Source organism: Balaenoptera acutorostrata, chromosome 18 (genome assembly GCF_949987535.1).
Source record: "Balaenoptera acutorostrata chromosome 18, mBalAcu1.1, whole genome shotgun sequence".
In the NCBI taxonomy this organism is placed as follows: domain Eukaryota; kingdom Metazoa; phylum Chordata; class Mammalia; order Artiodactyla; family Balaenopteridae; genus Balaenoptera; species Balaenoptera acutorostrata.
In genome coordinates this window covers 14167234-14180448 of record NC_080081.1, presented here as the reverse complement: position 1 = coordinate 14180448, position 13215 = coordinate 14167234, and the positions used below count along the sequence as shown (strand labels likewise).

The following is a 13215-nucleotide window of genomic DNA, read 5'->3' as shown; positions in this document are numbered from 1 at the left end:
AGGAATCAGCATTCTTTGATTTCCTTTTATCACTATAAACTTTGTAACCTATCCCTTTAAAAGGTGACACAGATCTATAAGTAGATCTCAGAGTTTAGTTTTATGAGCATCTCAATTTATGGGCAAGTTTTCTCCTTATATCAAAGCAGGACATACTATGATCTTAGTAACTCAAAAAAAAGGGAGAAAGTTCAGCCTTCTGTAAAACATAAACAGGGATTAGAAAATGAAGTTTTGAATAAAGCAAAAGTTATATATGAAAAGTCTTTGAGATCAGTCATTTTACTAATTTGTAATTTTAAAATATTAGTTACTCCTAAGGTAGCTAAGGTAGCCAGAATGTCTTGCATAAGCTACTTTAGATATATAACAATTCAAACTTCTTATACATTATTTTAATTTTAAAAACTGTTATGTAACTTGGTAAGCAAAAAAGAAGCTATGTAACATATACGTTATGAAATATAAATAACAAAATGAGCAATCTCCATGAACAAACCACATAACACTAAAAAATGAACATCTCTGTGAATTACAACGCTGGTAAAGCAAAACTTTCCTCCCAGTCCCATCTCCCTCTGTTCCCCAGAAGCAAGCATCATTTTGTTTGTGTTTACCATTCCCTTATCTTTCAAGTTCTGGAGTTTTATCTGAATGTATATCCATGCATTATGATATTTAGTTTTGCTTGCTTTTGAGCTTTAAACAGTACGTGGTAATACGCTGGCCTTCTATACTTTCATTAGGCTTCTAATATAGCCATGCTCTTGGCATATCATGCTCCATTACGTGATATGATTAAATTTTATCCATCTGTACTGATATAAATATATACCTATATATGTGTGTATATATATCAGTATACCATACGTATGTAATTTCCGGTTTGTTGCTATTGTGGATGATTCTGCTAATAATAGTCTCCTACAGGTTTCTCTCAAAGCGTGTGAGCGTGTGTGTGTGTGTGTGTGTGTGTGTGTGTGCGTGCGTGTGTGTGTGGGGGGGGATTATGCAAATTTAACTCCAAATTCTGAAGCACTCCAATTGGTTTCAAAGTGGTTGTACCAATTCATATCCTTAGAGGTGGTGTAACAGTGTAAAGGAGTTCCCATCGTTCTCCATACACATATGATATTACCAGCTTTCTTAATTACTGCCAAATTACAGGATATAAGATAGATATAAGATAGAGCTCAGGGTAAGCTTTATTTCATTTTTCTGATTTCTGAGACAATTATCTTGTTCACCATACTTATTTACTTATTTACTTCATTAATTTCAATAAATTTCAATTTACCATTAATGTATCCCCTTGTATTTTTAAAAATCTCTTATGTGTTTCTTCTATTGGGTTCTTTGTATTTTTCCATTTGTAGGAAATCTTTATATCATGGAATATAAATCTTTTATTGACGATATGTACTGCAAATATTTCTCTTGCTTGGAATTTATTTCCCCTCACTTCTTTATGATATCTTTTGATGAACACTGGTTTCCATTTGTAACATAGCTAAATTTATCAATATTTTCCTTCAGACTCATAACATTTTAAAGTCTCACTGAGAAATCCTTAACTTCCTTGGGGTCCTAATTTCTTCTTAATATTTTAATGCTTTGTTTTTCACACTAAGCTTTTAAGCTAACTGAAATTATGTTTTACATAAGGTGTGATATCTTATCTGTTTGCACTGGATTACAATCAATTGTCCAGCTACCAGTTGTTTAAAGTCCATTCCCACCTACTGTAACACCACTTCTGTATTCTTCAGTTTTGGAGGACCCATATGTTCCTTTGGTCTACAAACCTTTCCTCTGAACCAATACTACACTGTCTTAATATAACTTTATACATCTTATTATCTGGTATGGCCAGTCCCATCACTTTACTCTTCCTCAAGAGATTCTCAGCAATTTTGGGTCAGTACTCTGTCATATAAATTTTATATATTTTTCTATTTTATTTTTTTCAACTTTGAGGTATAATTGACAAAATTGTAATATATTTAAAGTGTACAACATGTTGATCTGATGTACATATATATTGTGAAAGGATCCCGACCACTGAGTTAATAAACACATCAATCACCTCACATATTTATCTTTTTCTTCTTTTTTGGTGATAAAACGCTTAAATTCTACTCTCCTTGTAAATTTCAATTATGCAATACAGTATTATCAACCACAGTCACCATATTGTACATTAGATCCCCAGAACTTATTCCTCTTATAACTGGAAGTTTGTACCCTCTGACCAACATATCTTCATTTCCTCTACCCCCCGGCAACCACTTTTCTATGAGTTCAGTTTTTTTTAGATTCCACACATAGGTAATACTGTACAGTATTTTTCTCTGATATATTTCACTCAGCATAATGCCCTGCAGGTTCATCCATATTATAGGAAATAGCACAATTTCCTTCTTTTATAAAGCTGAATAATACTCTATTGTGCATATATACACACCACATTTTGTTTATCCATTCATCCATCAATGGACACTTAGGTTGTTTCAGAACCTTGGCCATTGTGAACAATGCTACAATGAACGTGGGGGTACAGATATCTCTTCAAGATGCTGATTTTGTTTCTTTTGGATATACTTCCAGAAGTGGGATTGCTGGTTCATACTGTAGTCCTACTTTTAAGTTCTTGAGGAACCTCCCGACTGTTTTCCATAGTGGTTATATCAGTTTACATTCCCCCCAAGTGTACAGAGTTCCTTTTTCTCCAAAACCTTGCCAACATTTGTTCTCTCTTGTCTTTTTGGTAACAGCACCCTAACAAGTGTGAGGTGATATCTCATTGTGGCTGATCTGCATTTCCCTGATGATTAATCAAATTGAGCACTTTATCACATCCCGGTTGGCCATCTGTATGTCTTCTTGGGAAAAACGTATATTCAGGTCCTTTGCTCATTTTAAAATTGGGTTATTTGCTTTTCTTTCTGCCAATGCAGTATACGAATTTCTTTTTTTAAAACTGAAGTATAGTTGACTTACAACATTGTGTTAGTTTCTTGTGTATGGTATAGTGATTCAGTACTATAGATATTCTTTTCCATATAGATTCATATAGATATTCTTTTTCATTATAGGTTATTACAAGATACTGAATATAGTTCCCTGTGCTATACAGGAGGACCTTGCTGTTTATGTATTTTATATGTAGTAAGTAGTTTGTATCTGTTAATCACAAACTCCTAATTTATCCCTACCCCTCTTCCCCTTTGGTAACTGTAAATTTGTTTTCTATATCTGTGAATCTGTTTCTGTTTTATAAATAAGTACATTTGTATCACTTTTTAGATTCCACATATAAGTGATATATATTTGTCTATGTCTGACTTTCTTCACTTCATACGATAATATCCAGGTCCACCCTTGCTGGACCTGCCATTTGTTGCTGCAAATGGCATTATTTCATTATTTTTTATAGCTGAGTAGTATTCCATTGTGTGTGTGTGTGTGTGTGTGTGTGTGTGTGTGTGTGTGTGTGTGTGTATACACACCACATCTTCTTTATCCATTCATCTGTTGATGGCCACTTAGGTTGCTTCCATGTCTTGGCCATTGTAAACAGTGCTGCTACGAATATTGGGGTGCATGTATTTTTTCGAATTAGCGTTTTCTCCAGATATATGCCCAGGAGTGAGATTGCTGGATCATACGGTAACTCTATTTTTAGTTTTTTAAGGAACCTCTATACTGTTCTCCACAGTGGCTATATCAATTTACACTCCCACCAACGGTGCAAGAGGGTTCCCTTTTCTCTGCACCCTCTCCAGCATTTATTGTTTATAGACTTTTTAATGATGGCCATTCAGAATGGTGTGAGATGATACCTCATTGTAGTTTTGATTTGTATTTCTGATAATTAGTGATGTTGAGCATCTTTTCATGTGCCTATTGGCACATCTGTATATCTTATTTGGAGAAATGTCTATTTAGATCTTCTGCCCATTTTCTGATTGGGTTGTTTTTTCGATACTGAGCCGCATGAGCTGTTTGTAAATTCCAGAGACTTATCTCCATGTGTTTGTGTTTTTTACAGTTTTTTTTTCCTGTAATTGATTTCTAATCTCATAGCATTGTGGTTGGAAACGATGTTTGATATGATTTCAATTTTCTTAATTTACCAAGGCTTGATTTGTGGCCCAAGATGTGATCTATCCTGGAGAATGTTCCCTGTGCACCTGAGAAGAAAGTGTGCTCTGCTGCTTTTGGATGGAAAGTCCTATAAATATCAATTAAGTCTATTTGGTCTAATGTGTCATTTAAGACTTGTGTTTCCTTACTGATTTTCTGTCTGGATGTTCTGTCCATTGGCGTAAAAGGTGTGTTAAAGTCCCCCACTATTATTGCATTACTGTGGGTTTCCCCTTTCATGACTTAGCATTTGACTTATATACTGAAGTGTATTTTTGCTTTTATTTCTAATGTTTGGGAGATCGACTTAGGAAAACCTTACTATGATCTATGTCAGAGAATGTTTTGCCTATGTTCTCTTCTAGGAGTTTTATGGTATCCTGTCTTATATTTAAGTCTTTAAGCCATTTTGAGTTCACTTTTGTGTATGGTGTAAGGGTGTGTACTAACTTCATTGATTTACATGCAGCTGTCCAGTTTTCCCAATACCACTTGCCGAAGGGTCTGTCTTTTCTTCATTGTATATTCTTGCCTCCTTTGTGGAAGACCAATTGACTGATAGGTGTGTGGGTTTATTTCTGGGCTCTCTAATTTGTTCCATTGGTCCATATGTCTGTTTTTGGTACCAATACCGTGCTGTTTTGACTACTGTAGCTTTGTAGTATTGTCTGAAATATGGGAGGATTATGCCTCCAGCTTTGTTCTTTTTCCTCAGAATTGCTGTGGCAATTCTGTGCCTTTTGTGGTTCCATATAAATTTTAGGATTATTTGTTCTAGTTCTGCGAAAAATGTCATGGATAATTTGACAGGCATTGCATTAAATCTGTAGATTGCTTTGGGTGGTATGGCCATTTTAACAATATTAATTTTTTCAGGGACTTCCCTGGTGGCACAATGGTTAAGAATCTGCCTGCCAGTGCAGGGGACACAGGTTCGAGCCCTGGTCTGGGAAGATCCCACATGCCACGGAGCAACTAAGCCCATGCACCACAACTACTGAGGCTGCGTTCTAGAGCCCGCGAGCCACAACTATGGAGACTGTGTGCCACAACTAGTGAAGCCTGTGTGCCTAGAGCCCGTGCTCCGCAATGAGAAGCCACTGCAATGAGAAGCCTGTGCACCGCAATGAACAGTAGCCCCTGCTCGCCACAACTAGAGAAAGCCTGCGTGCAGCAACAAAGACCCAAAGCAGCCAAAAATAAATAAATAAATAAATAAATAAAAAGAACATTAAAAAAACAGTATTAATTTTTTCAATACAAGAGCATGGGATATCTTTCCATTTCTTTAAATAATCTTCTATTCCCTTTATCAATGCTTTATAGTTCTCAGAGTGTAAGTCTTTCACCTCCTTGGTCAGGTTTATTCCTAAGTATTTTAATTTTTTAATGTTATTTCAAAAGGGATTGTTTTTTTACTTTCCTTTTCTGGTATTTCATTGTTAATATAAAGAAATGCAACAGATTTCTGTATGTTCATCTTGTATCCTGATACCTCGCTGAATTTGTTTATCAGTTCTAATAGTTTTTGTGTGGATCTTTTAGGGTTTTCTATATACAGTATCATGTCATCTGCATACAGTGACAATGTTACCTCTTCCCCACCAATCTGAATACCTTTTATTTCTTTGTCTTGTCTGATTGCTGTGGCTAGGCCTTCCATTACTACGTTGAATAGAAGTGGTGAAAGTGGGCGTCCTTGTCTTGTTCCAGATTTTAGTGGGAAGACTTTCAACTTTTCACCATTAAGTATTATGTTGGCTGTAGATCTGTCATAAATAGCTTTTATTATGTTGAGATATGTTCCCTCTGTACTCACTTTGATATGAGTTTTTATCATGAATGGCTGTTGAATTTTACCAAATGCTTTCCCTGTATCTATTGAGATCATCATGTGATTTTCGTCTTTTCTTTTGTTGATGTGGTGTATCACATTGATTGATTTGCATATGTTGAACCATCCTTGTGACCCTGGGATGAATCCAACTTGATTGTAGTGTATGATCTTTTTTATGTGTTATTTGACTTGGTTGGCTAATACTTGGTTGAAAATTTTTGTATCTATACTCATCAAAGATATTGCCCTTTAATGTTCTTTTTTGGTAGTGTCTTTGTCTGGTTTTGATATCAAGGTGATGGTGGCTTCATAGAATAACTTTGGGAGTGTTCCCTCTTCTTACTTTTGGATGAGTTTGAGAAGTTCTTCTTTGTATGTTTAGTAGAATTCTCCAGTGAAGCCATCTGGTCCTGGACTTTTGTTTGCAGGGAGTTTTATTACAGATTCTATTTCACTTCCAGTGATCAGTCTGATTCAATTTTGGTGGGCTGTATGTTTCTAGAAACTTGTCCATTTCTTCCAGGTTGTCGAATTTGATGGCATATAATTGTTCATAGTATTCTCCTATGGTTTTTTTTTATATTTCTGGGGTATCGGTTGTTATTTCCCCTCTTTCGTTTCTTATTTTATTTGGGTCCTCTCTCTTTTCTTCTTGGCTAGCCTGGCCAGAGGTTTGTCAATTTTGTTTGCCCTTTCAAAAAAACAGCTCTTGGTTTTATTCTTTCCATTGTTTTTTAAATCTCTATTTTATTTCCTCTCTGATCTTTATTATCCCCTTCCTTCTGCTGACTTTAGGTTTTGTTTGTTCTTCTAATTCTTTTAGGTGGAAGTTAGGTTGTTCATTTGAGATTTTTCTTGTTTTTGAGGAAGGCCGGTATCGCTATGAACTTCCCTATTAGGACTGCTTTTGCTGCATCCCACAGATTTTGTATGACTGTATTTTCACTGTCATTTTTCTCAAGGTATTTTTAAAATTTCTTCTTTGATTTCATCATTGACCCATTGGTTTTTTTAGTAGCATGTTGTTTAGTTGCCATGAAATCTTTTTTTCTCATTTCTCTTTCTGTGGCTGATTTCTAGTTCCATGCTGTTGTGGTCAGAAAAGATCTTTGAAGTAATTTCTATCCTCTTAAAATTTTTTGAGACCTGTTTTGTGTCCTAGTGTGTGCTCTATCCTAGAGAATGTTCCATGTGCACTTGAAAAGAATGTATATTCTAGTTTTTTGGGGTGTAATGTACAGAAAATATCAACTAAATCTAACTGTTCTATTGTGTCATTTAGGATCTCTGTTGCCTTACTGATTTTCTGTCTGGAATATCTGTCCACTGATCAATGGGGTGTTATAGTCTTCTACTATTATCGTGTTCCTGTCAATTCCTCCCTTTATGTCTGTTAGTATTTCTTTTATGTATTTAGGTGCTCCTTTATTGGGTGCATATGTTAACAAATGTAATATCCTCTTCTTATATTAATCCTCTTATCATTATGCAGTGTTTTTTTATCCTTTATGGTCTTTGTTTTAAAGTCTATTTCATCTAATATGAGTATTGCTATCCCTGATTTCTTGTCATTTCCATTTCCATGAAATATCTTTTTCCATACCCTCACTTTCAATCTATGTGCATCTTTTGCCCTAAAGTGTGTCTCTTATAGGCAGCATATTGTAGGCTCTTGTTTTATTATCTAATCTGCCACTCTATGTCTTTTGAGTGAAGCATTTAGTCCATTGACATTCAAGGTAATTATTGATAGACATGTATTTATTGCCATTTTAAACCTTGTTTCCCTTAAATATTTCCATTTAAGGTATTTATTGATATGTATTTATTGCGATTTTAAACCTTGATTTTGTATTTCTCCTTTGTTCCTTTCTTTTTATTTTCCCTTTTGCAGTTTGATGATTTTCTTTTGTGCTATGCTTGAGTTCTCCTCTTTTCTGTTTCTGTGAATCTATTTTATGTGTTTGATTTGTGGTTTCTCTGTTTTTCAATTATGTTATCCCATTACTATATCTACTTGATTTAGACTGGTAGTCATACAGGTTTAAATAAATTCTAAAAAAAAAAAAAAAATCTAAATTTTCTTATTCCCTCCCTCCACATTTTATGATTTTGAGGTCCTCTTTTACATCTTCAGGTTTATTCTTTTGCTGTTCATTGTAGTCATCATCGCATTTCCAATTGTGATCTTCTCTTTTCTATAGATTCTTCCTTCTTTTCTAGTTAGAGAAGACCTTTCAATATTTCTTTTAGGATAGGTTTAGCATTGCTGTATTCTTTTAGTTTTTGCTTGTCTGAGAAATTCTTTATCTCGCCTTCCATTCTAAATAATAATCTTGCTGGGTAGAGAGTATCCTAGGTTGCAGGATTTTCCTTTTTAGGACTTTGAATATATCTTGCCACTCCCTTCTGGCCTCCAACACTTCTGTAGAGAAATCAGCTGATAGTTACAAAAGAATGCCCATACGCTAACTCTTTGTTTTTCTCTTGCTACCTTTAGAATCCTCTCTTTAACTTTTGCCATTTTAATTATAGCATGTCTTGGTGTAGGTTTATTTGGTTTTTCTTGTTTGGGACCCTCTGTGCTTCCTGTACCTGTTTATCCGTTTCCTTCTTTAGGTTTGGGAAGTTTTTGGCAATAATTTCTTCAAATACATTTTCAATCCCATTTTTCTTCTTCTCCTTCTGGGATCCCTATTATGCATAGATTGGCATGCTTTATATTATCCCATAGGTCTCTTATATTGCTTTTGGTTTTTTGTTTTCATTTGTCCTTCTGTCTGCTGGTTCTTATTGGGTGATTCCATTATTTTACCTTCCAGATCACTTATTCATTCTTCTGCATTATTTAGTTTGCTATTTATTGCCTTTAGCTGAGCTTTCATCTCAGCAATTGAGTTTTCTAATTTTAATTGGCTCCTCTTTATAGTTTCTAGTTCCTTGTTACAGTGATCTGCACTTCTATCAATAGTCTTTCTTAACTCCTTCAGTATTTTTATTACCCCCTTTTTGAACTCGGGACCTGGCAGATTGGAAAGATCTGTTTCATTGTTCTTCCAGAGGATTTCTCTTGTTCTTTTGGTTGAGAGTGGTTCCTCTGCTTCTTCACTTTACTTATATTTCTCTGACTCTATGAATTTGGGAGTAAGAATTATTTACTGTGGTCTCCAAGGGCTGTTTATATGTGGGAGCATCCCTGTGTATCCTGCATGAGTCTAATATCTTTGGTGTGAGGGCTGTTTTTAGTATGGATGTCTGCCACGTCTTTCCTCCATGTGTGCCGATGTGCAGACTTATATCATGTATTTTGTTCAGTTTTATAAGTGCTTACTGTAGGATGGCTAATCTATTGTTTGTTACTCCGTTGGGGCCAAAAGTTAAAGTCTTAAAGTGCTTTTACATTCTCTAACTGAATTCATCAAATATTCATTAAGTATGTATCATATATTTTTGAATCTGAATGTTGTAAGGTAGGGAGAGAAAATTAAACTACTTGTATGTCTGTATAGTCACTATGTAGTAGAGCTGAGATACAAAGTGAGATCATTTTATTACTAAAAATGTACTTACTCTACCATAATTCTCCAATATATTTCAATAACTTTCATACACTGTTATTATGACTTTGGCCTTCTGTTATATTCTTCCTCTCTCCTGATACTGTATTTTCAAATTAATTTAAATATAATAATTTGCTCATTGAAAGTAATGAAACAGTATTAAAGAGATTTTTATAATTCACGTATTTTACTAAAAGACAAGATTTTGCTCAAATTATTCTAAATTAGTGAAGCTAAGTGATCTAATGGACATAATACTCTCCCAACAGAATGTTAACTCAACAATGTTTTACCTTTCTATGGGATATAAAAATTTGGTGGTCACAAGCATATACAGTTTGAAAAACTATGAACAATCTGACACTTCGGACCCCAGTGGATTCTAACTGCTTTCTCTAAATATCTCTTCCTCACTGATTTTTCCTTCTTCTTCTTCCTTTGTTTAGCACAACTTATAGGCTATTGCACATATTCAATACCTACTTTTATGCTGCTTTGTACTAAATCATATGGTTTTGAGTGTAATTCAGTTTTCCAAGAGATTACAGTACTGTGCTGAACATCACAGTAGATAATTCAAAAGGCAAGGTACTGACAAATATGCCATCATGTGCAAATTAATGTCTAATACAAAATGCTCACAGAAGAGAGATTCAATAGAGATAATTAAGGTAACTTAGGTCTCAATTGTAAATAATTAAGGTAAAGATAATTTTGGAAGGTCTTGAAGTTTCTTAGTGTTGAATATCATACTGATCCTTTCACAGTGAGGTAGGTGGACTTTAATATAAACCCTTACACCAATCAGTAAAACTAATAGACTGAGATATAATATTGACACTTATTCCATGGTACTATTTTACAGAATACAGTGTATCCCCAAGTCACTGAAGTGTAGGTAGTTTCTATACCTCAGGACAATGACTCAATGAAGTATTTAATGGTTTTCATGGGAGCTCCAGAAACAGGGCAGGAAATTTACACTGCTTTGGTAATTTCATTTTCAGTTTGAAGAAGAACCATTCCCTGTTACAATAATGGTTGACAAGCCAAAGAATAATAAATATAAAAATGAATAGTTTTTTAAAGCTATAACCTGACTTTCTTAATAACAACAATAGAGCTCTTTAATACATTTATATTTCCATTATGAGCCATAGAGAGTTTCAAACCCTCCATTATAAAATAATCTTCCTACCTCTTGTTTTTCCTTAATAAGGTTCTTACCAATTTCTGACATTTCTTATAGTCTCTTTGTCAGACTCAGCATCAATCTTACCATTTTGACACCAATTTGCTGTTGTGAAGTTTTCTTCCTCCTTTGAAATTCTCTAGGAAGTCTCTATATACTTTGTCATTTAGAACATTTAAGTTTGAAATAATCTTTTCTATTCATGATTTTATTCCAAACCCAGCTCAAGAATTCTTCCCTTACTAATTATTTTCTATTAATATGCTTCCTCTAAATTTATATATACAATTTAAGTTCCTTTATTGGTTGGGTAAACCTAAATAAATTCATAGATTTGGGCAGAGCTTCATTTATAAAATGGGGACAATATTATGTACTTCAGTTGGGAGCTGCAAGAATCAAATTCATCATGTGTACTAATCCCCATGATAATTTTTATAAACTTTGAAATGTTAAAATAATAAATAATAATAATTATAGTAATGCAAAAACCACTCTACATCCTAAAGAAATTATATGTAATACATCAACTCACGTGTACTATGGAAATAAATGCTTGTGATACATCATGCTCTTCTGCAATATAGTTGAAAGCTCGCCAAAGAGCAACTCCAGCATCATTTTTTCCATCAACTTCATCATCTGTATTAACAATGAACACAAAACCAATTCTAGGAAAGAAGATGAATGAGAGATGTTACAACTACCTCTTGAACCACAATAAACCACGATTTTAAAATATTATTAGACTAGAACATCTAGATGGAGGGAATGTGTTAGTAGATGGGGTAAAGGGGAGTATTATTATTTGAAAAGGTTTGATTTGTAATGTCTTTTCACCAAAATCCTCATCTCTGTTGGATTCCTCCAAAATGTAAAACTCTCTCTAGTGGTGACATTATCAAATAGCTATTTTTTTCCAGAAAGAAAAAGTGGAGGGAAGTGTACTCCTAACCCGACCACGGAAAATGGACCCATCCTTAAGTACCCAAGTGACAATCATTCTCTCAGGAAGGTAACAGGGTAAACAAGACTACCAAGCAGCTCTGATTAATGGAGTTGACCATAAAGGTGTATGATTTTTCACCGCACACAGCTATGTTGTGTCAGGCACTAGAGATGACCATCACTTTGAATTCAACATTGACACTCTGTGTGACACAACATGAACATCACTGAATTTCCTTCAGTTGACAGTCTGTTATAAATTGACAACTACCTAAGAGGAATTTTATGATAAAAGAAGAGTTCAGCAAGTTTTATAAAGTCCACGGTATATTCTTGAGCCGGATCAATAAATAGAACCTAAAAAAAAGTAGATAGACTATAATCACCATTTTGTTTTAACACTTCATAATTTTCATGAAATTGAAATTTAATCTAATTTCTGTAGCTAAAAGCATGAAATTCAAGGTATAATTTTCTAAATTTTCTAGCAATTTTAAAGAATTTTGAGGAATGTATATAAGAAAGAATTTCACAGTTTACAAATTTCTAAAAGCTACACACCAAAATATAATAATACACGAAATTTAATCAGGTTATTCATCCTCTTTTTGAAGCACAGCACAAAGTAAATATTTTTTACAAGAAGTGAAATACCTTATTCTAAGTGTTCGTTGGATTTTCTGTGATGAATTTTTTAAAAAAGGAAATAGAAATTGAATTCTGATCCAAAAAATTACAGCATTAACATCTGCTGTAGGAACTAAGATATTCACTTACTATGTGAAAAAAATATAAAGCCCTAGGTGTTTTCTCCACATTACAAAGTTCTATGAGGTTATTTAACATTGTAATAATGAACATTTGTATCACAGATGACATAGTAGTATTTATGTATTTTTCCCTGAAATGTACTTAAATTAGTTCTTTATAATAAAGAAGAAAAGTTCGATCATAAATTGCTTTTAGAAAATATAACAGTAACCCAACAATTTAATGTTGGTATTATAAAAGCACATGAGGGTTAAATAATATAAGGCAGGTTATGTGACACCGCTAGCTTTTGAAAACTAGTCAGCCATGCCACCTCAAGCTTGTTGCATCAGGCAAATATTTCCTTCCTTATTACTCAGATGCCTATTTACCAAGAGCAGGGTAGTCCAAAAAGAATGGTGACATATTTATAAAAGATGTATACAAAATTTCAAAGTATAAAACTTACCAAATTATGAAAATTACGCCTTATGAAAGGTACACTTCCAGGGGACACTGGCTTCAAGAGTTCCTGGCAACTTGAAGGCCACGTAACATACATATCATCAGTTTCTAAGTCATTAATCCACTAGAAAAGAATCCAGAAATCTGTGAAAGCTACATTAATACTTAAATCATTTTCAAAGCCGGATTTCACTCTGTCAAACAGCAAGTGAAATATACACAAGATTTTCTATAGTTCTGATTAAGTATAAGAAGCTAGTTGAATAATCTTTAAGGAACATATATGTGCAAAAATTTTATATTCCCATAGCTTTTTA

At 33.9% G+C, this 13215-nt stretch overlaps 1 protein-coding gene across 2 annotated transcripts in view; it reads right to left on the bottom strand.

The window, feature by feature from the left end:
* The window catches only part of UGGT2 (UDP-glucose glycoprotein glucosyltransferase 2), a 190299-nt gene that overhangs the window by 102178 nt on the left and 74906 nt on the right, over positions 1-13215 (bottom strand). For both annotated transcript variants that reach the window (XM_057533190.1, XM_057533189.1), the window contains exons 13-15: positions 12903-13022; positions 11955-12040; positions 11271-11406 (exon numbers count right to left, since the gene is read on the bottom strand). In XM_057533190.1, the coding sequence (XP_057389173.1) occupies positions 11271-11406; positions 11955-12040; positions 12903-13022 (342 nt within the window). The remainder of the gene's footprint in view (positions 1-11270; positions 11407-11954; positions 12041-12902; positions 13023-13215) is intronic.